A 25,792-nucleotide genomic window follows, 5' to 3' on the forward strand; every position below is an offset into this window, starting at 1 on the left:
GTGTTAAAGCAATGACATCACAGCACTTCCCAGAGCACCCTGCTGAAACTGCACTCGGCTTAAAGGAATTTCTATTTTTCTACATCCTCTGGCACCTTCCACAGGCTTAGCATGTAATAGGTTCTCAAATATTTATGAATGAATGAATGTTAAGCAGGGGCAAGGCATCACCCAGGGGACTTCTAAATAGTCATTTGGTCTCTTTTGCTTTGCAAACCCTTCAGGCCCCTCCTCTCATCCTAGTCATGAGGCCTTGAGAACTCTCACATCAGCGGGATCTGTGGGTCTCTCTCTCAGACTTATCTATATTCACTAGGGGCCTGTGGGGTGAAAATTCAGTACCCACCCACCAGTCATCATACCCACGGGCAAACCAACCATCTGAGTCACGGAGAAGGGAATGGGGAAATCACAGATGGCCACAGCCAAGAGACCTGAGGTTCACAGACTCCTGTGCAGCAGCACATAGAGATTCAGGTTCCCAGGTACACCTTGAGTTTCTACTTCAGCATCTCTAGAGTGGGTGCAGGAATGTGCATTTTTATTTTAAAAATGTTTTTTATTGAGCCCTAGCTGGTTTGGCTCAGTGGATAGAGCGTCGGACTGTGGACTCAAGGGTCCCAGGTTTGATTCCAGTCAAGGGCACATGCCCGGGTTGTGGGCTAGGTCCTCAGTAGGGGGCGTGCAGGAGGCAGCCGATCAATGATTCCCTCTCATCATTGATGTTTCTCTCTCTCTTTCTCTCTGAACTCAATAAAAAATATTTTTAAAAAATAAAATATTTTTTATTGAGTTCAGAAAGGAAGGGAGAGGGAGAGAGAGAGAGAAACATCAATGATGAGAGGGAATCATTGATCAACCACTGAGCCATGCTGGCTGGGCAGGAATATGCATTTTTAATGACCACATGTGTGATCCTGATTAAGGAACATGCTTTGCAAGCAATACAGTGAGTCCTGTGCACGTTGCACAGCTAGGCACACAGGTCCAGAGAGGGGAAAGGACGTTCCTAAAACCACACAGTGGGTGATAGAGATTAGAATTCCAAAACCCAGTACTCTTTCCACTACATCCCATTTGCTACTTTTTTTTTTTTTTTTTTGCTTCTGTTGAGAAATCAACTGACAGTCCATCTTCTTTGGAATATTAGAAAGTGGAAGTGGCAATTCTTAGAGGGGTTGAGGCCGAGAGAAAACCTGCCAGGCTGTGTTCCAGCCCAGAAAGGAGGGGCTAGTTTCCAGAGGAATGACATCAATACCTTGCTTGATCAGATGCCACAGAGCTCAGGGGAAGAAGAAATGGAAAGGCCAAGGCACTGCAAACTAAGAATTCTGGTCCCCCCTCTGGGGGTCACAGTGTCCCCACCTGTCAAATGGGGAGGTGAAGCCCCCCCCCAACATCTGGGGCCTGAGGTCTAACCTGGATCTTGCTTAGAAACAGAACAACCCATGCCTGTTGCCTGGTGTTCTATGGAACCCAAAACATATTTGATACCTAACACTTGGGAAATGGGTAGCACAGGACTTTCTAGGCCCACTATTGAAGCAGAGAAGCTGAAGCACAAGAAGGGACCATATCTGGCTCAAGGCCACACAACAAGGTCCCGATCCTGATGGTCTAATCTTATCTGATGCAGCTGTCCAACACATACCTTACACCAGTGGTCGGCAAACTGCGGCTCGTGAGCCGTGGTTTGCCGCTCTGTTGACTAATGAGTTTGCCGACCACTGCCTTACACGAAGGCCAAGCTGAACAAATCACAGATCCAGGAACACACCCTGCATTCCTCCGCACTGCCTGGGTATCCATCTCTGCTCAACTCCTGTCCTCAACGCCCGTTTTAAATGCTTCCTTCTCAGGGAAGCCCCTCTGGCCTCCCTCCTCCAAGCAATCCAGCCTGACTTGTTTCTGTTCTGATGGGGATTGCAGTCTTTCTGGGCTATGTTTGATGTTGGAGTCCACAAAGCTACTGGAAGACAGAGAACATGCCCAATTCATCTCTGGCTGCAAACCCTTTCCCTCAGGGTGTCATAGCACAAGTCCTGCACATAGGAGGTGCCATTAAGTAGAATGATTAAGTGGATGGCCATGAAATACACTCAGAACATAGTTATTGTCACCCACTGGTTCAGACTACAAGATACATTAATTCCTTCAAACATTTAGTAAAAGTACTACTCATCTGTTTAAGGGTTATTATCCTAAGCTAGGAGTTCTATGTCCAGAAAAATGCACATGTGCTCAATATTTTACAGAGAATTTTAAGAGTTTGTTGACTCCCTGGAGCTCATCTATAGTCCCACTAGTAAACCTCAAGGACCTCTGGCTTCTGGTTAAGAAGTGCTTTTGAACACCTGTTATGTGCAAGCTAAGGACATATTCAATCACTCATTAATTCAATAAATATGTTGAGTGCCTACAGTACTAATGCTGGGGGCTTCGGGATGCATCTATTAACCCACCCATTTATTCAGCCAGTGTTTTAAAAAATATATTTGTATTTATTTTTAGAGAGAGAGGAAAAGGGAGAGAGAGAGAGAGAAACATCAATGAGGGAGAAATATTGATTGGCTGCCTCCTGCAGATCGAGTCCACAACCCGGGCATATGCCCTGACCAGGAATCAAATCAGTGACCTCTTGGTGCATGGGTCAATGCTCAATCACTGAGCCACACCAGCCAGGCTCAGTCAGTGCTTTGAGGGTCTACAGTGTAACCAGAGCATGAGCTTGGCATTGAGGACAAAGAGGTGAATGAGGAACTAACTACATGAGGTCCCATGCCCTGAAAGCCACATAGGCTAGCTGGACCAAACTAGGGTGCTATCTTCTCCTCTTGCCTCCATCTACACCGGGTCCCAGCTCCCACCACACAAGAATGCAGGATGGAGGCTAAAGTTGGTGCAGGGAGGAAGGACTGAGCTGACCAGAGGGACCTTACACCCATCTCTCAGTCCTCCCACTCCTTCCCCACCTATGACCCCCAAGCCTGCTGTCTGTGTTTGACTAAAGGGCAGGGATTGCTGAAACCTGCTGGGTGAGTCCAGTGACTCAGAGGCGATTCAGGTGTGTGGGAAGGTGGGCAGGAGGGTAGAGGTAGAGCCAGTGGCCCTGGGACGATGGCTCTGACTGTGTGTGTGCGGCGACTGACCGGGCTGCCGGGAACTCATGACCGACAAGTGAGGCTCAGCTTTCGGGGTGAGGCTTGCAGGGTGTGCTAAGAATTTTTGGAACGGGGAAGCCCCCAGACCCATGGCCCCCAGACCCATCCCTAGGTATCTCTATAGCCTGATCCCTGTCTCCCCTAGCCCAATATCCAACTCTGTGCCTCCTTCCCTCTCTATCTTCTACCTTTCTTTAAAAGTGAGTCCAGGGGGACTGAACTCTGGGCCAAGGATTGGGTGTGTGTGTGTGTGTGTGTGATTTTTTCATGGGGAGGGGATGGTAAATGACTAGATTCAATTCTGAGCAGGTTTTACCCAGAAAACAAGGAGAATTCACTGTGGCCAAGAAGCAGATATCGGTGAGGTCGGTGAGGTTGAGTCCTGGATGGGGAAAAGCTGGACTGTGCCCCATCTAAGTCCATCCTGGGGTTGGAGGGTTCATTCCTGGGTTTTGAGAGGTATAGTCTTAGGAGGTGGGGTCAGTCTCAAGCTTGAGAGGTCAGACCCAGCTTGAGAAAAATCAGAATTAAGATGGGGGATTTTGATTGATAGTTTTCCCAGATCAGCCTAGTTTGGAGTCAACCCCATGTTGCGGGAGGGGGGGGTGGTGCACGCGGAGGCGGTGGGGGAGATTCCAGGTTTAAAAGATCAGTCATAGTTTGGCTCCAAGTTTGGAGGGTTGGCTCCTGTTTCAATGTTGGGTACAGGCTCTGGACTGGGGGTGAGGGTCAGCCCAGCTTTGGGTGTCATAAGGTTCCTCCTATCCCCAGCTGTTCCGTTGGCCACACTATGGGGCTCCACTGGCTGGGGAGTGTCTGTCTGTGCAGGTGGTCAACTGCAGCCGTGTGTTCAGCTCCAGGTGAGTAGGTCTCGGGAAGTCAAGGATGCAGGTGGGGCTGGGGGCTTGGGACCATTCTCCAGGTCACTCTTCTGCTCCATGCCACACCCACAGGTCTCTGGGGACCCTGGTGATTTCCTTACAGCAGCTACAGAGCACTGGGCATTTGGTGCTGCAGGAGGCCCTAGTGGATAAGAATCTGCAAGTGTCCCCGGTGAGTCCCAGCAGCCCCTAGCCTGCCAGCCCCAAGCCTCAGAGTTCCTCTAAATAGAAGATTACATTGCTCAGAGGGGAAAAACTAGACCCAGAGAGGAGTGGTAAACCCCCTCCCCTCCGCATTCTTCCTCCCTCCCCCCCACCACCCGGGCCAGGGCTCCTTTCATTGCAGCCCCTGCTGAAGTCCCCCATGGGCTCTGAGGGTCAGGGATGTGACAATGGGGAAAGGTAAGAAGCACTGTGCTGCTCCCTGCCCCAGGCACAATTCTTGTGCAAGACAAAGATAAAGTTGGCTAGATTTTCCCGGCGTGTCATGGGGGTCAGTAGAGCCTGGTAGAAACAGACCTGGGTTCAAATACCAGATCTACCATTTCCCAGCTGAGAACTTGAACAAGTTATTTAATTTCCTTAGGCTGTTTCCTCATTTACATTCTGTGGAATCATACAAAATGAGCTTTTCATTCAGTCTGTCATCATTTGTCGAACTGTCATCATAAGCCAAGTGCTGAGCTGACCAATGAGGATTGAGTGGTGAGCAAAGCCAGATAACAATTTGCTCTCTTAGAGCTCCGTAGCTAAAAGAGAAGCAAATATTAAACAAATACCCACACAAATAAGTGTAAAATTGCCACTGGCCAGTCTTACAAAAGAGCTGGTAGGGGGCTTGGAGAGTGTATAACAGAGGGATGTGGTCTATTTGGGGGTCAGAATAGGTTCCCTGAGGAAGCAGTGCTTGAGCTTGGGAATGAAGGATGATAGGAGTTAATTAAGAGGAGAGATTGTTCCAGGCAGAAGAACTGGCAAGGGCAAAAGCCCAGTGCCCTGACAGTACATAACTGGAAGGCAGGGCAGGAGCAGATCCCTAAGAGATGGGGCTGAAAAGGTTTGCAGGGGCCAGACCATGCTCAGCTGTGAAGGCCACAGTAATGGATTTCCACGGGCAATGAGAGAATTTTGGAGTCCTGTTTGGCCCCTTCAAGAGATAACTTGCACATGGTAAGTTCTTAATAGGTTGTGAGTAGTCAATATTAGTAATGGTCAGAGAGGAATCACAGGTCACCACAGATGCAGGCCAGGAGGGTCTTTGTTTATAGGTGGAGTAAAATGCATTGTCCTTGGGCTTCTCTTAGCCCCATGGCAGTTTGAGGGGCCCTGGGGCACACTGTGTATCTGGTTGCAGATCCAGGTGGAGCTTGACCTGAAGTACCAGCCCCCAGAGGGTGCAACTGGAGCCTGGGCAGAGGAAGACTTTGGGGCACCCACTCGGGACAGGTAAATCATTACCCTCCAAACCTAAGCAAGGCCTGGTCGTCCCCACCCAGGTAGGCCTTGGGAAGGGAGAAGTGGTACCCAGTTCCACTCTGGATCTGCTGGATATGGTGACCTTGGCACTCATGCTGCCCGGCTTGCAGCTCTGTATTCAGGCCTGGCCCTTTCATTTCCTTCATTTTTTTCTTCCCAGCTCGGAGCTGGTCATCCCCAACGTGGGTTTCCAGGAGCTAGAGTAAGTATATGGGGATGACCTTGGGTCACCAGGTCACTCTTTAGATTAAGAACTAGTGATGTGGGTCAGTTCCGGGGTCTGGGATGAGTACTGGATCAATTCCAGGGTTAGAAGTCAGTCCCAGAATCAGGAGTCAATTCTGGAACTAGAAATGCCCCAGGTTAGGTGTCAGTCCTGGGATCAGTGGGGGTTAGTCTCAGGATCAGAGGTCAGTTCCAGGGTCAGGGAAGTTAAGGGGTACCCAGAGATGTGTGATAGGTCCCAGACATGTCCCTTGAGGGCTCTTTCTATCAGGCCTGGGGAGGCCTGGCTGGAGCGGCAGGCCGTGGCATTGGGCTGCAGGCTAGCTCGAGGCCTAGCTCAGCAGGACGATGAGGACAATGAGCTGGAGCTGGAGCTGGAAGACGAGCCTGATGTGCAGCTTTCTGGCGTCGTGTTCAGTCCCCTCAAGAGGTAACTCGTACATCCTGCACACCTGCTCCCACACCCTACCAGTGTGTCAACCTCACTTGCTCATACATGCAGGCCTAGTGTCCATCCATTCTCACAAATTCTTGGTTCCAGGATATGGGTGAGGAATGGATATCCTGGGGTTAATGGTCACTTACTCCTAGGCATAGACATGGCCACATAGATACACAGTTATACTGACTTACATACTGCTTATGGAACCCAGGTAGGTGATGAAAACTTGATGAGGGCAAGAAATTTTGTGTCTTTTTGTCACTGCATTGTCCCAGTGTCTAGAAGAGTGTTGGCACATAGAAGGTCCTCAATAAATCTTTTGTTGAATGAATGAATGGTTTTAGGGCCCCAGGAATGAATCAAATTCTGGGTGTTGAGATGGGGGCAAGATGAGACCAGAAGGATTCAAAACCCTAAAGTTCAGAGGAAGAGGAGATCTATCTCAAGCATTGAACAAGACTGTAGGTGTGGTGGTGGGCGGAAATGAAGTGATACCTGATCATGTCCCTTCCCTCAGCCGAACCCGGGGCCTATCCCGAAGGGATCCCTTCCAGGTGTCCAGGGCCCAGGACTTCCAGGTACTACTCTCCCTGCAGGCCTTAACCCTTTGGAAACCACCTGCCCTCCACCACAGGAGGTTATCCCTCCTCCCCACCCTCCCACCTCTTGGTAGGCTTGGCTTCCTTGTCTCCTCCTCTGCACCCTTCAGGTGGGGGTCACCGTACTGGAGGCCCAGAAGCTGGTGGGAGTCAACATTAACCCCTATGTGGCTGTGCGTGTTGGGGAGCAGCGCCGAGTGACCACTACACAGCGCGGGACAAATTGCCCTTTCTACAATGAGGTGGGTGTGACCTAGATGGAGGGAGGCCTAAGAGAATAGATGGGACCCAGAACAAATAACTGTCTGCAGTGGGAGCATGGCCTAGTGGACTTGAGTCAAGTGCTAGGCCTAAAGTTCGATGGGAAAGGGTGCAAAGAGGAGCCGTGGGGTGGGGGTGTAGGTGTAAGTAGAGCACTTTTTAAAAATATATTTTATTGATTTTTACAGAGAGGAAGGGAGAGGGATAGAGAGTTAGAAACATCGATCAGCTGCCTCCTGCACACCCCCTACTGGGGATGTGCCTGCAACCAAGGTTGCAGGAATCAAACCTGGGACCCTTCAGTCCACAGGCCGAGGCTCTATCCACTGAGCCAAACCGGTTAGGGCTGTAGAGCATTTTTTTTGCAAGAGGCAGAGCCCAGCTGGTGTGAACCTTTCGCATATAACCTCCTCTCATCTTTCTTGTTTCCCCACTTCAACCCAGTATTTCTTGTTCGAATTTCATGAGACCCGACTTCACCTCCAAGATTTGCTGCTGGAGATTACGGTGAGGGGTTTGGGGTGAGAGGTTTCTGTTAGACAAGAGGGGATACCGAACCTCCAGGACTAACGCCACTTTCCTCAGGCTTTCCATTCGCAGACGCTCCCCTTTATGGCCACCCGAATTGGCACCTTCAGGATGGACTTGGGCATTATCTTCGATCAGCCAGGTACTGAACTGGTCCCTCATTGAAACTTATCTGCAAGGCCAAGAGAAACTGACCTTGTCTGGGCACTGATCCTTGTCAGACAGCAATCGCTTCCGAGCGCTGACTTCCCCACACTCCTATTCCTCCCTACTGAGCTGGACATGAGCCCCAGCCATTGTCTAAGCGCCCCACGTATCCGCTTTTCTCCTTTTACCCCTGGCCCACCCCTCCGCTCCCAGATGGCCACTTCTACCAGAAATGGGCTCCACTGTATGACCCCCGGGACACTCGCGCCGGGACCAAAGGCTTCGTCAAGGTCACGTTGTCCCTGAGGGCGCGCGGTGATTTGCCTCCTCCGCTGCCATCCTTGGGTCCGGGGCACAGTTCAGACATCGAGAAGTGAGCGGGGTGATGTGGGAAGGGAAGAGTAGGATGGGGGCACGGCCTACGGGACGTAAAGGGGCGGAGATTCTGGCTTCTCAGCGGCCCCTCCCCTAGGAACCTGCTCCTGCCGCGCCGGGTGCCGGCGGAGAGGCCGTGGGCGCGGCTGCGCGTGCGAGTGTACCGCGCAGAGGGGCTTCCGGCGCTGCGCCCGGGGCTGCTGGGCAGCTTGGCCCGCGCCCTGCACGACCAGCGCGTCCTCGTGGACCCCTATGTGCGAGTGTCTTTCCTGGGCCAGCAGGTAAGTCACTCCTGTCCCCACTCGGCCGAGGCTCAGACCCTAATCCCATGCTGACCCCTCTCCACCTGTCCTCGCCTCCGCGCTCAGGGCGAGACGTCGGTGCGCGGAGAGGCGGCGGCGCCCGAGTGGAACGAGCAGCTGAGCTTCGTGGAGCTTTTCCCGCCGCTGACGCGCGGCCTTCGTTTGCAGCTGAGGGATGACGCGCCCCTGGTCGATGTGGCCCTTGCCACGCACGTGCTGGACCTGAAGCAGATCTCACACCCGGGCCGCGCGGGTGAGCGCATCCGGTGGACGCCTGACGCTTCCACCTGGGCCCTGTCTGCCCTGGATCCCGCCCCCCGACGGCAACCCCCATCCTTCGCTCAGAAAGCCAGGTCCACCCCACAGGACTAATTGTGCTCCGCGAGGCCTCCTCCCTTCGGAGACTCACCTGTCGCCCCAGGCTACAAACCCCACCCTTGTTTGGCTCCGTTGTTGACAGAATCCTAACTAAAGCTGCGTATCCGGGAACCACTCCAGCCCTGTGCTCCCTACCGATTTACACGGACAGAAGCAAATCCACATTATCCATTCACCCTAGCCCAGTGGTCGGCAAACTGCGGCTCGTGAGCCACATGCGGCTTGCGAGCCGCGGTTTGCCGCTCTGTTGACTAGTAAGTTTGCCCACCACTGACCTAGACTCTCGATTCCAATAATTACAGGCTGTTGTTGTTCCTTGTGATTAAGCCCCTATCCCAGTGGTCGGCAAACTCATTAGCCAACAGAGCGGCAAACCGCGGCTCGCGAGCCGCAGTTTGCCGACCACTGCCCTAGCCCCTAGGTAGGATCACCTGTAGCTCGGCCCCAATCCTGACTCCACCTCTCCGCCCCTGGCTCCGCCCCTAGAGCCTAGACTTCAACTCTTGGCAGCACCTTTGAGCTGAGCTGGGTTAGAAGTTCTGTGGTGGCCCACAGCTGTCCGTCCGCAGCTGTACGCAGACTTCCCTCCCAGATGCCCAATCGGACACCCCGCTCCCTCGAACTTGCAGGAAATAAGGGTGTAGTGCATAGACTGACTTAGTACCCACCCGCCCCATGTTCCTCTCCAAAACACTGCTCTTGTCCCCCACAGCGGGATTTAACCCCACCTTCGGTCCAGCCTGGGTGCCTCTGTATGGCTCGCCCCCGACTGGGGGAATCCGGGATGGTCTTCAAAAGCTCAACGAAGGCCTTGGCCAAGGCGTTTGGTTCCGTGGCCGCCTGCTGGTGGCTGTGTCCATGGAGGTGTTGGAAGGGAGAACTGAACCTGAGCCTCTCCAGGCCCCACAGGGGTCCGTGTTGTCCAAGCTCATGGGAAAGAAGAAGAAAGCCAGGCGGGGCCAGACCCCAACGAGGATGCAACAGCACCTGGATGCCAGCTCCAGCGCTGGCGGGCCTGAGGTTCCTGGTGCGATGGAGGTGGAAGTGGAGGAATTGCTGCCACTGCCGGAGGTGGGGGCCGGAGTTTAGCAAAGGAGTGGGATCACCCTCAGCTCTGGAGTGTAACTGGCTCCAAGGCATTAAGTACAGAAGTGTGTGTGTGGTGGGGGTGGGTGGGTGGGGTGTCTCAACTGCGGGACCAGAGTGAAGACTGCAGTTTGTGTAGCTCTTGTATATATACACTTGTAGGGAAGCGGGACTGATCAGTTGGAGGTGGGCCAGGGAGAACTAAGCCCCAGATCCAGTGGGTTAGGGCTGCAAGGGGCGGAGAGGCAGGTAGGATGCCTTCAGTGATTCTTCCCGGGCCTTGGTTACAATATCTTCTTGTGGGCATTTTGGCCAAGCATAGTCTGGGCTGTAACCTGGGAGGGTGGGGCTGACTCCAGCTTGACTGTCTTCCCCAGAATGTCCTGGCGCCCTGTGAAGATTTCCTACTTTTTGGTGTGCTCTTCGAGGCCACCATGATTGACCCTGCCATGGCCTCCCAGCCCATCATCTTCGAGATCTCCATTGGTGTGTGGCCTTGCTGAACCCTCTGAGGGTCATGGGTTTGAGGGTGGTCACCCTTGTTCCAGACTTAAGGCTCCTGGAAGGGACAGTTAACCTTCAGTAAGGGGTAGATGCTGACTTCTATTGAAGCAGAGGAGGCTGAGGGAGGGGTCAGCCCCTCAGCCAGGTGTCTACTGACCCTTGCTGTTCTGTCTGGGCAGGTCCCGCAGGCCGGGAGGAGCAATTGGGCCGAGGGCCCAGGACCGGGGAGGGAATGGAAGACGGGGAGGAGGAGGCGCAGCCTTTGCTGGAGTCGGAGGTGGGAGTCAGGCTGGTGGAGGAGGAGGAGCTGGGGACCCCTGCTCAGCGGCCTGAACCCATGGATGGCAGCGGGTGAGTGTTCCTGGTGGCTAGAAGGAGGGCACTGGGGGATCCCCAGCGGCCCAGGACTGCCCCTCACAGCCTCTGCTCCTCTTCGCCCCGCCCAGGCCATACCTTTGCCTGCCCCTGCGTCACCACAAACCGTGCGTGCGTGTGTGGAGCCGCTGGGAGAATCACACATGGCGCCTGCAGAGCAGTAACTGTGTGCGGAAAGTGGCAGAGAGGCTGGTGAGTGAGGCGGGCACCCACAGGGAGAGGTCGGGCCTTAAGGGCATCCGGGAGACCACGGTCTTTGAAGGGAGCTCTGGAGCTGGGCTAAAGGGTAGAGCAACAGGGCGCCAGGACCGGTGTGACTGATGCAAGGCCAGAGGGTCAAAGGGCACAGCTCGTGCCTGCACTGAGGAGACCAGAATTGTGGGAGCTCAGGGATCCAGAATTGTTGGATTCAGGAAGGGGCCAGCGAAGGACATGGGTAAAACTACTGGGGAATCCTGCCCAGTAGGGGTGCTAGAAAAAACAGATCCACCAACCCCTTAAAGACAAAAATGGGCGGGGCGAAGAGGTGCGCTGTGAATGGGCGGGGTCCTGGGGTGGGTAGTGGTCTAAAGAAGGTCCCAGTCTGGGACTTATGACTCTGACCCTCTCGCTCCGTTGTGCAGGACCAGGGGCTCCAGGAGGTTGAGAGTCTGCAGCGCAGGCCAGGCTCTGGCGCCTGCACACGACTCAAGCAGGCGTTGGAAGAGCTGGTGGCTGGGAGCAGGTGAGCTGAGAGCCTATCTCTGTGACAACTCCAGGGTGGTGGCTGTTTGGACTCAAGGACAGATGGAAGCTGCATTTACTGAGCTTTACAGAAGAATGAGAAGGAGATGATTGTCCCTAAGGAGGAAGTTTGATGGAAATTATTGGGGATTAGTTCAGTCTCCTCCAATAAACTTTCTTTCCCATGTTCCTAGAATCTTATGCTGTTACTCCTCTCCTCAAATGTCCCCTGCTCCTTTCCTCCACACTCGTTCCAGCTAATAACCTCTCCTGTGTCATAGATAAAATAGAAGCCTCACCTTCCTCCAACCTGCCTACCACCTTTGCCAATTTCTGTATCCATCTACTCTCCTTCCTCCCTGCTACATCGCAGGAAGTATCCTTGCTCCCATAGCCACAGCTGTGATCTTGATTTTTTTTAAAAATATATATTTTTACTGATTTCAGAGAGGAAGGGAGAGGTAGAGAGAGAGAAAAACATCAATGATGAGAGAGAATCATTGATCAGCTGCCTTCTGCACGCTCCCTACTGGGGATCAAGCCTGCAACCTGGGCATGTGCCCTTGACTGGAATCAAACCTGGGACCCTTCAGTCCTTAGGCTGATGCTCTATCCACTGAGCCAAACCAGCTAGGGCTGTGATCTTGATTTTATCTCCTCTCCCTTACTGGAGGAATTAGTCAAGTGGTCCTTAGTTACCAGGTCATTATGTAACCACATAAACTTGTCCCAGTAACTTCCATCTTTGACCTTCACTGATCTGAATGAATTCTATAAGCTGCTCGCTCCAGGTATGTCAGTGTTTTTCGGATCCTCTTCTCAAAAGAGGTAGTAATCCATGTATTCAATAAGTATTCATGACACTTACTATGCCAGACACTGTTTTGGGCATAGGAATAGCAGTGAAAAAGCATTCTTGCCCACCAAAATTCCTGAAACTTACGTTTTGGTGGTGGTGATGGGGTGGAGGCTGGAAAAATGTAAACAAAAAGGTAGAAATTTAAGAAGTATGATAAGGATAAGTGTTAGGGAGAAAATAAAGGAAGGAAGTATTAGAGAGAGGTGTTGCGATTTTAGAAGGGGGGAACAGTAGGCCACTGTGAAGTTGACATGAAGAAGATGAAGGAGCAAACCATGTCTGTAAGGCTGTTCCAGGCATAAGGGACAGCATGTGGAAAGGCCCTGAGATGAAGCATGCCTGGTGTGATTGAGGAGGAGCCAGGGAAGCAGTGTGATTGCAGCAGAGTGAGCAGAATAGATGAGGCTGGAGGGTGTCGGGGGAAAGGAGGATGATGGTTAGAGAGGAATGTGGGAGCCTCGTAGACCATTGTAATGACCTTGGCTTCTTCTCTGAGTGTGATGGAGAGTCACTACTAGTAAAGGTTCTGAAAAGAGAAGGATGTGCTCTAACTTATCCTTGAAAAGAATCAGTGGGGGAGGGATGACATAAGAGAGGAAGCAGAGAAATTATTAAAGAGGGCATTGTAAAAATCCAAGTGACTGATGATGAATTGAATCTAGGGTGGTTGCAGTGAACATAGAGTGACACGAATGGATTCAAGAGCAATTTTGGACTTTGGAGATGATATCTTAGGACTTGCTAATGGATATATATAGAGGATGAGGCCATGTGCAAAGAAGAGTATTGAACAACTCCCAAGATGTTGGCTTGCACAATTATGTAGATGGTGCTATTTACTGAGCTATGGAAAACAAGGGAAGAAGGTCTGATAGAATTGAATATCAGAAGCTCATTTTTGGATATGTTTACTTTGACATAAATGTCTAGTAGACTTATGAGTGGACATGTCTGCTAGGCAGTTAGCTATATGAGCTGAGTTCTATGGAGAGTTCTAGGCTGGAAATAAAAAAATTTGGAGCTGTAAATACATAGATGGAACTGGATAAGATCATCTAGGAAGCAGAGAAAAGAAAAATTTGAGGACCTGAGAGCTCCAGCATTTAGAGGTAGTGTGGAAGAGAGATACTCAGCCAAGGGCCTGGTCGTAGGTGGTCACTTTTCTGTCCTCACCTTACTCAATCTTTCAGTAAGTCAGTGGACACGGTTGACCCACCCTCCTTCTTGAAAATCTCTGCTGTTAACTTTCATGACCCTGGTTTTCTTTCTGCATTCCTGACCATTTCTTCTCATCAATTTTGCTGGCTCCCTCTCTTCTTGACCTCTAAATGTTCCAAATGCTTCATTGTATAGCTCTCTTCTTTGTCTCCATTCTCTATATCTCCAAAAGAGCAACCACATTTAATTCAATTGAATTCCTTGCTTGATTTTCTATACAGTAAAACTAAACTATTTCCACTTTATTTAAATGAAATGATTTTATTACAAAAATTATCCTTTGGCAGGGACATTTCAGTGAAAGATTTGCTCATATCATATTTCACTATTTATAGCTTTAACCAATGTGGCTTTCTTTTGTGGCTATTATTTCTACTAGATCCAATTTCCCTGAACCCAGTTTTGTGGATCTGAATCTTGTCAAGAAGATTTGCTTCTTCTGTCGATTTTCAATCAATAGCAAATGTTCCTAGGTTCCTAGATTCCTTTTTGCTTTTGGAGCAAAGAACGGTAATAAGCTAAAAGTGTAAGCTTTTGGATTAGTATTAGGTGAAAAATTTTCGGAGTCACATATATTTTTGAAAATTTCCATAATAAAAACTTAAATCAGTGGGGGTAAAAAAATGTCCAAATATGTTTCATAAAGTATTTTACTTTACCCAACAAACATTTTTTGAGCATCTATTAGGTGGCAGGACCTAAGGATACAATGGTCATCAAAATGAAGTCCCTGCCCTGCCTTACTTTCTATTTAAAGAGACAGATAAGGCAGAATATGAGGACAGAGAGAGTGGCAGGGCTTTTTAGACTAGATGACCAGGGGAGGCCTGTGAGGAGGTAACATTTGAGCAGAGACCTGAATGAAGAAGGGGAGTGAGCCATGCAAAGATCCAAGGCAGAACCTTCTAGCAGAGAGAGCTGCAATTACAAAGCCCTTAAGGTGGTAATGGGTTTGGTGTATTCACAGAGGAACAAAAAGGTCCATGTGACTGTAGGGTTTTGCATGAGAGGAGAGTAATGTTTGACGCAAGGAGATAAAGTGAGCCAGATGTGTAGGGCCTTTTAAGCCATTTAAAAAACTTTTTTTTTTTTTTTTTCTGAGGTGAGAAATCTCTGGAGAGGAGTGAAATGGTATGGAAAGCATTGAAAAGATCACTGTGGTTGCTGTATTGAGAATGTGCTGTAGGAGAGGGGGTAAGAGTGGAAGTAGTGAGAGCAGGTAGGAGGTTGTTGCAATAATCCTAGGTGAGGAAGGATGGTGACTTGGACTAGAGAGGTCCTGGAAAAGGAGAAAGTGGTCAGATTCCAGATATATTTTGAAGGTAGAGCTTAAATAGAGTGTTAATAGATTGATGTGGAATGTAAGAGAAAGATTGAGCAGTGAAGAATGACTCTGAAATTTTGGAGTAAAGCAGGATTTTTTTGGAGTTTAGTGGAGTGGGGATAGTCATTGGAAATCATGCACTTGATTTGGGCAGGTAATGTTTGAACTATGTTTGGTCTATTTGTTGGAAATGTCAAGCACAACTCATCTGAGCCTTTAATGTGCTTATGAATCCCGCAGGTGTAAACATGCAGATTATGGCAGCAGTGTGCTCTGGGGCTGACATTCTGCATTTCTAACTAGGTGATACCTTGCTGTTGGTCCTGAGCCATACTTTGAGTAGCCAGGGTAGTAGATAGTTAAATACTAATGAGTTCTGGGGCTCAAAGGTGAGGTAGGTCTCAATGAATTTGGGAGTGGCCCACATTCCCAGCCCTCCTTGCTGAGGAAGAGCCCCTCTTTGAGAACAAGACTGAGAGGGGCTGTGTGGGAATCGGGGTGTGGGAGGCCTGCTCTGAGGGAGGTGGCCATAAGGGTCCGTGTTCCCTCCTTTGACTCCCACCTGCACACTTGCTCCTACTCACTGCAGACAGTTTTGCCACAGTGCTGAGCGCAGGACAATGACCCGGCCCAACGCCCTGGATAGATGCCGAGGAAAACTACTGGTGCATAGCCTGGTATGGGCCACTGGAAAGGGGGATCTTGGGCACACAGCAGGGCCTCTCCGCTCATGTTCTTTTCCTACCCTTCCAGAACCTGTTAGCCAAGCAAGGACTGCGCCTTCTACGGGGCCTGAGACAGGGCAACGTACAAGAGAAGGTGACATTGTCCAAGAAACTTCTGGCAAAACTGCGCTTCCTGGCCCAAGAGGTAACGCCTTGCCCACCTGTTTCCCCACCCTGAATGCCCTTTCCCTTAAGCTTTCCAGATGTCTGTTTGGCTCCAGTTTTCATGTATGTGCTGAAATTACCCATCTTTTAACTCTGTGTACTTTTCCCATTAAATCCTTTAGAATTTGTATCACAATTCTTTTAATGTCCTTGTCTAATAATTCCAACATTTGGGTTCTACTTCTACCCTATGGGGTCTACTTCTTTTTTTTTTAAGTTTCTGTTTAAAAATATTTTTATTGATTTCAGAGAGGAAGGGAAAGGAAGAGATAGAAACATCAATGATGAGATAGAATCATGGATTGGCTGCCTCCTGCATGCCCCCCACTGAGGATCGGGTCTGCAACCCGGGCATGTGCCCTTGACCGGAATAGAACCCGGGACCTCTGAGTCTGCAGGCCGACGCTCTATCCACTGAGCCAAACTGGCCAGGGCTGGGGTCTACTTCTTTAAAAAAAAAAAAAATATATATATATATATATATATATATATACATACATACACATACATATATACATATATATATTCATATTCCAGAGAGGAAGGGAAAGGGAGAGATAGAAATATTGATGACAAGAGAGAGAATCATTGATCTGTTGCCTCCTGCACTCTCCTACTGGGGATTGGGCCCATAACCCGAGCATGTGCCCTGACTGGGAATCAAATCGGTGACCTCTTGGTTCCTGGATGGATGCTCAACCACGGAACCACATATGCCGGGCAATAATTTTTCTTTTATGTTTATTGCTTTCTGTTGCCTGTGAAAAATAACTTTGCTACCTCCAAGCCACAAAAGTACACAGAGTTAAAAGATGGGTAATTTCAGCTTGGCCAGTGTTGCTCAGTGGTTGAGCATCGAGTTATGAACTAGGAGGTCACTGTTTGATTCTTGGTCAGGGTACATGCCTGGGTTGCAGACTTGATCCCCAGTAGAGGGTGTGCCGAAGGCAGCCAATCAATGATTCTATCTCATCATTGATGTTGCCTCTCTCTCTCTCTCTCTCTCTCCCTTTCCTTTCCTCTCTGAAATCAATTACATATATATATGTGATGGGTAATTTCAGCCTGGAGATGGATATTTGGCCTGTCTATCCTGTGGAAGCTGTGGGAACACATGGTCTCAACTCCAAATCTACCTTGGTGACCCAGTTCTCTGCCCACAGCCCCAGCCACCCATCCCTGACGTGCTGGTCTGGATGCTCAGTGGGCAGCGCCGTGTGGCCTGCGCCCGGATCCCAGCCCAGGATGTGCTGTTCTCTGTGGCTGAGGAGGAACGAGGCCAGGACTGTGGGAAGATCCAGAGTTTGCTGCTCACAGTGAGTGGGTCCTGGGGGTGAGGGTGCTGGAGACTGGAGTGGGGAAAGGCTCATAAAGCAAGAGATCATGAGGTAAAGGCCTGTGGTTCCCAACTTGGGGGTGGGGGGGTCCCAAACTACTTTTCTTTATTTTAAAAATATTTTTAAATTAAACAATGAAAAAAATTTTTTTTGGTTAATCCTCACCTGAGGACATTTTTTTCCCATTGACTTTTAAAGAGTGTGGAGGGAGGAAGGGAGGAGGGAGGGAGAGAGAGAGAGAGAGAGAGAGAGAGAAACATCGATGTGAGAGAGACACATCAATTGGTTGCTTCCCACACGCACCCCAACCTGGGACTAGGGATTGAACCTGCAACTCAGGTATGTGCTCTTGACTGGGAATCAAACCCATGCAGGTCTACACTCTAACCACTGAGCCACACCAACCGGGGCAAATTTATTTTAATTTTTTACAATTTTTACAAGTATACCAAAACTCTTTTCACTTATTCAAAAGCCAGAAGGGGGTCGTGCCTTTACCCAGGCCAGCTTTGATGTGAGATAAACAAATTCCGTCAGCTCTGGACCTGCAGGGGCCCTTGTGCTGACTAGGCTGTGACAGATGGACATGGTAATGAAAATGGGAGCGTGATTAATTAGTTCCTTGTAAGTACAGCTGGTTTGGGGGCAAAGTATTTCTAAAGGAGGTGTCCCTGGAAAAGATGCCCACAGGGATCCCGATGGTGAGAAGCTGTGACCACTGGGATAAGGGTCAGGGAATCCAAATGTGTTTGGGATGTGGGGACAGAGGGAGTGCGTGTGGGGATGGGAGTGTGGAGCTCAGAGTGTAGTTTTGGGGTTTGGGGTATAGGAAGTGACAGCGCTGGGCCAGGAGGAACATGAAGTATCAGGTAATGGGTATTGATTGAGTAGAGGGCATGAAGTGGGTGTAAGGGTGAGGTACAGGGAATGCTCTTTGGATTAGAGAGCTGGGCTTTAGTTTGGCAGTAAGGAGAGTAGGGGTACTCCCGGGGGAGCAGGGCTGTTGGTGTAGCTGGGATAGTAAGAGCTGGGCCCTGACAGGTCCCTCTTCCCCACAACAGGCACCTGGGGCAGCCCCTGGTGAGGTGTGTGCCAAGCTGGAGCTCTTCCTGTGGCTGGGGCTGGGCAAGCAAGCCAAGGCCTGCACCTCAACGCTCCCCCAGGACCTGCTGCCTGAGCCCTCATCAGGGCTGCCTCAGAGCCTGCACCGGGATGGTGAGTGCTGGGGGCGGGGGGGGGGGGGCGGGCGGGCACCAGTAGGCCCAAAGTGTGGGGCTGTGCTCAGCTTGGGGTTCAGTGGGGTCTAGGTCATGGACTCCTATGATCTCTTGAGCAAACATAGCCCCTTCTTCCCCCCAACCCCAGACTTCAGCTACTTCCAGCTCCGAGCTCACCTGTACCAGGCCCGAGGTGTGCTGGCAGCAGATGACAGTGGGCTCTCGGACCCCTTTGCTCGAGTCCTCATTTCTACACAGTGCCAGACCACACGGGTGAGGGCTGGGCTGGGGTATGTGGGTGGCGGAGGCTTTGGGAGACAAAGTCAGGTGGGCATTGAGCTTTTTTTCCCAGGCCCTAAGTCTCTCTTCCTGCCCTGGGTTTTTAGGACAGAATATTGGATCAGGAAGCTCTAATTTAGAGGGTGGCTGTCTTAGGAGAGAGGAGTTGTTTTCTGGGCTTGACTTTAAGACAAGCTCTGAGGGTGACAGCTTACAGGAAGCAGAGACCAGGGCTGGGCGGCAGGCTCCAACACCGGTCTGAAGGGTGCTTTCCTCTTCGTCACAGTCTCACTCCTTTTGTGATGAAAGTCATTTAAAGTATTACTTTAGTGCTGCTGTGCTCACCTGGGATGTGTGTTGGGAGCCTTCTTCTGATGCCTACCATTGCCTCCTTCCCCGCATGGCCCCAAGGTCCTGGAGCAGACGCTGAGCCCCCTGTGGGATGAGCTTCTGGTGTTTGATCAGTTGATCGTGGACGGGAGGAGGGAGCATCTGCAGCAGGAGCCTCCATTAGTGATCATCAATGTCTTTGACCACAATAATTTTGTGAGTGTGGCTTGGGCCTCACCTGGCTTTCTGCCCCCAAGCACCTCCACTTGTCTTGATGCCCTCTCCCCTGGCTCCTGAGCCTCTTTCAATTTTGTCTTCACTGGCCTGCTCCCTGCAGGGCCCCGCTGTGTTCCTGGGCAGGGCACTGGCTGCCCCGAGGGTAAAGCTGATGGAGGACCCTTACCAACGCCCTGAGCTGCAGTTCTTCTCCCTGAGGAAGGGGCCCCAGGCAGCCGGAGAGCTCATCGCCACCTTTGAACTCATTGAACTGGACTATAGTGGCCGGCTTGAGGTCAGAGTGCCATGGCCTAGCTGCCATGAGCTGTGGATTCCTCTTGTTATTGTATCAGGTTGTCCACCCCAGGGAATATATAACATGGCATGTTACAGGGTCACCCCAAATCTCTTGTCCCAAGAGAATACAGGCTGCAAATCTGTCCTGGGGTTACCTCATTAGACCTCCAGACTCCAGGGAGCACTAGAAGTAGACATACCCTCGGTCTATCTTGCCGGGGCTCCCAGAGAACCCAGGCTGTGGATTGATCCTCGTACCTCAGACACACACCCATTGTTCCTAAACATGGGGCTGTTTCCTAGACATCGTCCTCTCAACAATCCAGCCGTGCCTTGACCCTTTTGATTTATATTTCACTAGCAACTCTTCATTGTTCTTTCTTGAGTCCAGGATTTCCCTCCTTTGGCCTGATTCCTCTTTGACTTCTGACCTCTTGCCCCCTGCAGCCCTCAGTGCCCAGTGATGTGGAGCCACAGGACCTGACACCCCTGGTTGAGCCCCTCTCCGGACGCCTATCCCTGCCACCCAATGTGCGCCCAGTGCTCAGGGAGTTCCGTGTTGAGGTAGCACAAGGCACTCACATCCCTGTATTCCCCCCACACCTGGGTGTCCCTCTGTCAGGTGCAGGCCCCTGAATCTCCCACTTCCCGACCCTAGGTGCTGTTCTGGGGTCTAAGGGGCCTCGGCCGTGTGCATCTGTTCGAGGTGGAGCAGCCCCAGGTTGTGCTGGAGGTGGCTGGGCGACGTGTGGAGTCTGAGGTCCTGGCCAGTTACCGTGGGAACCCCAATTTCACTGAGCTCGTCAGGCATCTGACAGTGGTGAGGGCATGAGCTGGGGCAAGAAGCACTGGGCTGAGAAGTAAGAGAGGACAGTGGGATGGTGAATTCCAGGCTGATTATCTTAGATCAGTGGTCGGCAAACTGCGGCTCGCGAGCCACATGCGGCTCTTTGGCCCCTTGAGCGTGGCTCTTCCACAAAATACCACGTGTGGGCGCGCACGTACAGTGCGATTCGTGGCCCGTGCGCAGAAGTCGGTTTTCGGCTCTCAAAAGAAATTTCAATCGTTGTACTGTTGATGTTTGGCTCTGTTGACTAATGAGTTTGCCGACCACTGTCTTAGATTAATCGAAGGGTCACCAGACTTTCTATAAAGGGTCAGTCAGATAGTAAATATTTTAGGCTCTGTGACACATATAGTTTTATAGTTTGTAATTACTCAACTCTGTCGTTGTATCATTGTATCATGCAGATATCCATAGACAAGTAAATGAATGAATATGACTGTGTTCCAGTAACACTTTATTTACAAAAACTGGGCCAGATTTGACTTACAGGCTGTAGTTTGCTGATCCCTGGACATCCATGAGCTGGTGGTGCTCTCTTGGCCCTGTTGAATGGGTGGATTAGCTAAGTGTCATGAGTCTTAAGGACTCTAGTCTCTGAGATACCAGGGGCTGAGAAGAAAAGTGCATTCTTTGTGTAATTTGTAATTATTATAGTATGGGCTTTGGAGTCCAATTCTTGCAATGCCACTTAGGAGCTTGTCAAAACACTTGTCTTATTTGAACTTCAAAGACAAAATTTTTTTAATCCTTACCCAAGGACATGCTTAGAGAGAGTAAGGGGAGAGAGAGAAACATTGATTGGTTAGCTTCTATAAGCTGTCCTACCAGGGCCTTTGGCCGTACAGTGCTTGTGGGTTCCCGGTCAGGACACAACCCAGGTATGTGTCCTGACCGGGAATTGAACTGGCAACCTTTCAGTGCGTGGGAACAGACTCAACCAACTGAGCCACTCTGGCTGGGCAAGTGTTTTGTTTATTTGTAAAAGGGAGTGACAGGTATGAAAAAAAAAAAGGGAAAGAAAATAAAACAAATGCCTCCTTTTCAGGCGTGCTGTGAGGAGCCAATGAGAGACAGGATCTGGGTGAAAGGGCTTTGTAAACTGAAAGTATGAGGGTGATTCTGTGAGGGGGTGACGAGGACAAAGCACAGTAGTACCAGACTACAAGAATGCAAACAACAACAACAAACCCAACACTGCTTCATGATTCTGTTCCACAAGCGGGAGTTTTCAGTTTGAAAACTTTATTGCGCTCTGAGATGGTGAAACTGAAACGCGTTTGCTCATTTAACTTCCAGGGGCCGGGCTCTCTCATTTTCCATTTCATAGTGCATCCCTTTCTCCATTATGTACTTGATATGTTTGGGTTTACATCTGCCATTTTGCATTTTGTTTTCTATATGTCTCATATTTTTGTTCTTCCTTTACTACCTTCTTTTGTATTAAATAGATAGTTATTAGTCTACTAATTAATTCCTTTGTTGATTTTTACTTAGTTGTTGCTCTGGGGATTATGATACACATACTGATTTTTAAAAAAAGATTTTATATTGATTTTTAGAGAAAGAGGAAGGGAGAGGTAGAGAGAGAAACACTGATGCGAGAGCATAACATTGATCGCCTGCCTCCTGAATGCCCCCTACTGGGGACTGAGCCTGCAACCTGGGCATGTGCCCTGACCAGGAATAAAACCAGCAACCTTTTGGTGCATGGGACAATGCCCAACCAACTGAGCCACATAGGCCAGGATGCATACTGATTTTGTACAATATAATTTAGCTATAGTAGAATATAGAAACTTTTCTCCATTATAGCTCCATTCCTTCCTCCCTACTTCATGCTATAATTGTCACATACATGTAAAATAAGCACAGCAATACAGTATTATGATTTTTGTTCCTCCCACTTAGGACCTATTGATAGATATAGAATTCATGGGCATACATATTTTTAGGATTCTAAATTTATATAAATAAATTGAGCATTGGTCCTTTACATAATAATAATAACAAGCACCTCACATTTTTTATAGCACTTTGTTAGGTTCCAAAGTATTTTTGTATCTATTATGTCATTTGATATTTACAAATCTTTCAAATCCAGGATTGTGTCTCTTTTTTAGCTGGGAAACAGGCTTAGAAGGCAGCGACTTACCAGATGACACCATGAGGTTGTGGAAGAGCTGGGCTAAGAATGCAAATTTAAACCTATGGTTTTCCATCTGCCTCTGCCGCTGCCTCTCCCTCCTCCCCAGGTCTTCAGAAACACAGGTCCTCTCTCCCCACCCCTAGGACTTGCCAGAGCGGCCTTACCTGCAGCCTCCCCTCAGCATCCTAGTAATTGAACGCCGGGCCTTTGGCCGTACAGTGCTTGTGGGTTCCCACGTTGTTTCCCACATGATGCGATTCATACTCCGGGGTCATGAGGATCCCCCAGAGGAGGAAGGAGACGAGGAGACAGGGGTCTTGGTGCCCAAGGAACATGAAGGTAAGAGGTTTTCTCTTAAGGACCACCAGATCGAAGCCCTTGGTTCCAGGCTGAGATGGCTCCAGGAGCCTTCTGATGGGGCATGGAGTCTGACTGCTCCTCGCTTGACCTCCTGATCTAATTTCCCCTCTCCCAGGACAGATGTCCCTGGATCCCTTATTGGTTGAAGCCGGGATACCCAGGCGGCTCCTGAAGGTGATGGCATATGGGAGATGTGTGGAGGAGGGGATGGCAGGACTGGGGGTGGTACTGGGTTAGGTCTGCTGAATTCTCTCTTCCTCAGGATCCTCTGAAGAAGCTCCCCCTGAGTGGCCTTTTGAATCAAGGTCCAGAGCTGGAGGAGGACATCCCAGATCCTGAAGAGCTCGACTGGTGGTCCAAGTACTACGCTTCTCTGCAGGAGCTCCAGGGGCAGGTGGAGGCAGAGGAAGGCCCCAGGGTAGGGGCTGGAGGTAGAGGAGGGTAAATGGCAAGAGGAAGAATCTCTTTGAACGTGGAGCTCAGATCTCTTCATTATAGTCATCTTTTCTCATCTCCACAATTCTAGAAACTGAGGGTTATTTAACTCCATTATCTAGAGCTGTTATTCAATAAAAATATCATGTTAGCCATTAACGTAATTTTAACTTTTGTAGGAGCCACCTTTAAAAAAATAAAGAAGGTGAAATTAATTTTAATAACATTTATTTAACCTAATCCATCTAAAAATAATTTTAACAAGTAATTATTATAAAAATTAGTGGTGAGATCGATGAGATATTTTACATAATTATTCTACACAAAGTCTTTAAAATGTGGTGTGTATTTTACACTTACAGCTATCTCAGTTTGGACTAGCCACATTTCAAGGGTTCAACAGACACAAGCAGCCGGGAGTTACTGTCTTGGATAGCACAGGACTAGATGATAAACTGAAGCTTTGAAATTGCAAGGGGCTTACCCAGCTGGAACTTGAAGTTTCTCAACTTCCTATCCCAGAAAAAGGGTAGATTAAGGAGGTGAGGGATGGGGCAGAATCTCTAACCTGACCCTTGATTTCAGCCCAACTTTGATGAAGATGAAATGGATGATCCTGGGGATTCAGGTAAGATATTTAGCCCTCTTGCTCTTGCTCTCTGTCTCCCCCCCACCCCCGACACCAATATTTCTAATTGGGCATTCTGCTGTTCTCAAACGGGGTCAACTTCACTTCCATGGATGGGGAAGCCCAAGACCAGGGTGAGGCTGAAGTTAAAGACTCCATGTCCCAGAAAAAAGCAATCGCCACTCTGAAGGTGACTGTGTGTTGGGCAGAGGGGATTCTATTTGGATTTTGGACATTGGGCTGTCACTGAGGCCCATGCCTTTCAGATCTACAACAGGTCCCTGGAGGAAGAGTTTAACCACTTTGAAGACTGGCTGAATGTGTTTCCCCTGTATCGAGGGCAAGGGGGTCAGGATGGAGATGGAGAGGAAGAAGGGTCTGGGCACCTTGTGGGCAAGTTTAAGGTGTGCTTGGGGAAGGAATGAAGAGGGGACCAGGAAGCATAGGTGGGGATGCGGGAGGAAGACTCTCTTACCAGGGCCTTGTCTGTCCTCCCTCCACTCCAGGGCTCCTTCCTCATTTATCCTGAATCAGAGGCAATGCCATTTTTGGAGCCCAAAATCTCACGGGGAATCCCACAAAACCGGCCCATCAAGCTCTTGGTCAGAGTATATGTCGTAAAGGTGAGCACCCATCACCCCAGCATGCCTCCAGCAAAGGTAACAATACATGAAACTATAGACTGAAGGATTTGGAGGAACCTTAGGCATCAGAGTTCACCTTTATTTTCAGGTGGGAAATTTTAGGTACAAAGTTAAGAGACTCCCCAGGATTACAAAGCTTGCTCATGGCAGCACCAGAATTTAGAGCTGAGGTCTCCTGACTCCTTGTTCATAGTAATATTTAAAATGAAAAGCTCAGTGGTGGAGCAAAAGATGTGCACAGTCACTTCACAAAAGAAAATCTACATAAGGCCAATAAGCACATGGAAAGATGCTCAACATGCTTTGTCATCAGGAAATGTAAATTAAAACCACAATGAGCTACAATGTCACATACACTACAAAGGCTAAATTAAAAAAGATTGACAGCCAAAACCGGTTTGGCTCAGTGGATAGAGCGTCGGCCTGCGGACTGGAGGGTCCCAGGTTCGATTCCGGTCAAGGGCACGTAACTTGGTTGCGGGCACATCCCCAGTGGGAGGTGTACAGGAGGCAGCTGATCGATGTTTCTCTCTCATTGATGTTTCTGGCTCTCTGTCCTCTTCCTTCCTCTCTGTGGAAAATCAATAAAATAAAAAAATTAAAAAAAAAAAAAAGATTGACAATACCAAGTGTTGGTAAAAATGTGGAGAATCTGGAATTCCCATACATAGCAGGTAGCAGTGTAAAAACCATCAAAATATATTGCTGTACATAAATTATACTTCAATAATTTATGCATGTTATGCATTTACTAAGTTATATAGCTATCAAAATAGAAAAAGTAATTTCCTTTTTTATACAAATATATTTTTATTGATTTCAGAGGGGAAAGGAGAGGGAGAGAGAGATAGAAACATCAATGATGAGAGAGAATCATTGATCGGCTGCCTCCTGCATGCCCCACACTGGGGTTCGATCCCACAACACAGGCATGTACCCTGACCGGGAATCAAACCATGACTTCCTGGTTCATAGGTTGACGCTCAACCACTGAGCCACTCTGGCTGGGTAGCAGAGTTTTATTAATTAATCTGGGCACATATGCTCATTGTACTATTCTTTTATTTAGTTAAAATTCTTAATTTTAAAAGTATACCATGCTCACTGTAAAAAATAAAAGTCAAACAATACGAAAAGTTATAAATTGAATAGAAGCCCTTATGCATATCCCATATATTTTCTGTTTCATTCATTGTGTTTTTTGTTATACCTATTTATATGTTTTAAGTATTTCACAATTAATTTAAAAGAGAATAAAAGTCATCTTGGACAACCTCTAGTTAACTTCTTGTGGTGGGAGAT

General features: G+C 49.2%; 1 protein-coding gene across 1 annotated transcript in view; it reads left to right on the forward strand.

The window, feature by feature from the left end:
* Window positions 1-3,117: 3,117 nt before the first annotated feature.
* LOC308255993 (fer-1-like protein 4) overlaps window positions 3,118-25,792 on the forward strand; it is a gene marked incomplete at both ends in the record, with an annotated part of 28,675 nt that continues 6,000 nt past the window's right edge. Inside the window, 35 exons of the mRNA XM_080683872.1 lie at window positions 3,118-3,196; window positions 3,471-3,526; window positions 3,933-4,021; window positions 4,115-4,214; window positions 5,397-5,488; window positions 5,679-5,720; window positions 6,015-6,173; window positions 6,703-6,763; window positions 6,895-7,026; window positions 7,490-7,552; window positions 7,631-7,715; window positions 7,934-8,093; window positions 8,193-8,376; window positions 8,464-8,650; window positions 9,488-9,846; window positions 10,239-10,347; window positions 10,545-10,716; window positions 10,812-10,932; window positions 11,364-11,464; window positions 15,454-15,541; window positions 15,618-15,734; window positions 16,918-17,070; window positions 18,153-18,306; window positions 18,457-18,581; window positions 18,999-19,133; window positions 19,255-19,428; window positions 19,878-19,994; window positions 20,089-20,250; window positions 22,567-22,762; window positions 22,899-22,957; window positions 23,046-23,177; window positions 23,804-23,846; window positions 23,936-24,036; window positions 24,113-24,250; window positions 24,353-24,469. Coding sequence (XP_080539998.1) covers window positions 3,118-3,196; window positions 3,471-3,526; window positions 3,933-4,021; window positions 4,115-4,214; window positions 5,397-5,488; window positions 5,679-5,720; window positions 6,015-6,173; window positions 6,703-6,763; window positions 6,895-7,026; window positions 7,490-7,552; window positions 7,631-7,715; window positions 7,934-8,093; window positions 8,193-8,376; window positions 8,464-8,650; window positions 9,488-9,846; window positions 10,239-10,347; window positions 10,545-10,716; window positions 10,812-10,932; window positions 11,364-11,464; window positions 15,454-15,541; window positions 15,618-15,734; window positions 16,918-17,070; window positions 18,153-18,306; window positions 18,457-18,581; window positions 18,999-19,133; window positions 19,255-19,428; window positions 19,878-19,994; window positions 20,089-20,250; window positions 22,567-22,762; window positions 22,899-22,957; window positions 23,046-23,177; window positions 23,804-23,846; window positions 23,936-24,036; window positions 24,113-24,250; window positions 24,353-24,469 — 4,362 coding nt within the window. The remainder of the gene's footprint in view (window positions 3,197-3,470; window positions 3,527-3,932; window positions 4,022-4,114; window positions 4,215-5,396; window positions 5,489-5,678; window positions 5,721-6,014; window positions 6,174-6,702; window positions 6,764-6,894; window positions 7,027-7,489; window positions 7,553-7,630; window positions 7,716-7,933; window positions 8,094-8,192; window positions 8,377-8,463; window positions 8,651-9,487; window positions 9,847-10,238; window positions 10,348-10,544; window positions 10,717-10,811; window positions 10,933-11,363; window positions 11,465-15,453; window positions 15,542-15,617; window positions 15,735-16,917; window positions 17,071-18,152; window positions 18,307-18,456; window positions 18,582-18,998; window positions 19,134-19,254; window positions 19,429-19,877; window positions 19,995-20,088; window positions 20,251-22,566; window positions 22,763-22,898; window positions 22,958-23,045; window positions 23,178-23,803; window positions 23,847-23,935; window positions 24,037-24,112; window positions 24,251-24,352; window positions 24,470-25,792) is intronic.

The sequence above is a fragment of the Plecotus auritus genome (assembly GCF_963455305.1).
Source record: "Plecotus auritus genome assembly, chromosome: 8".
Lineage (NCBI taxonomy): Eukaryota > Metazoa > Chordata > Mammalia > Chiroptera > Vespertilionidae > Plecotus > Plecotus auritus.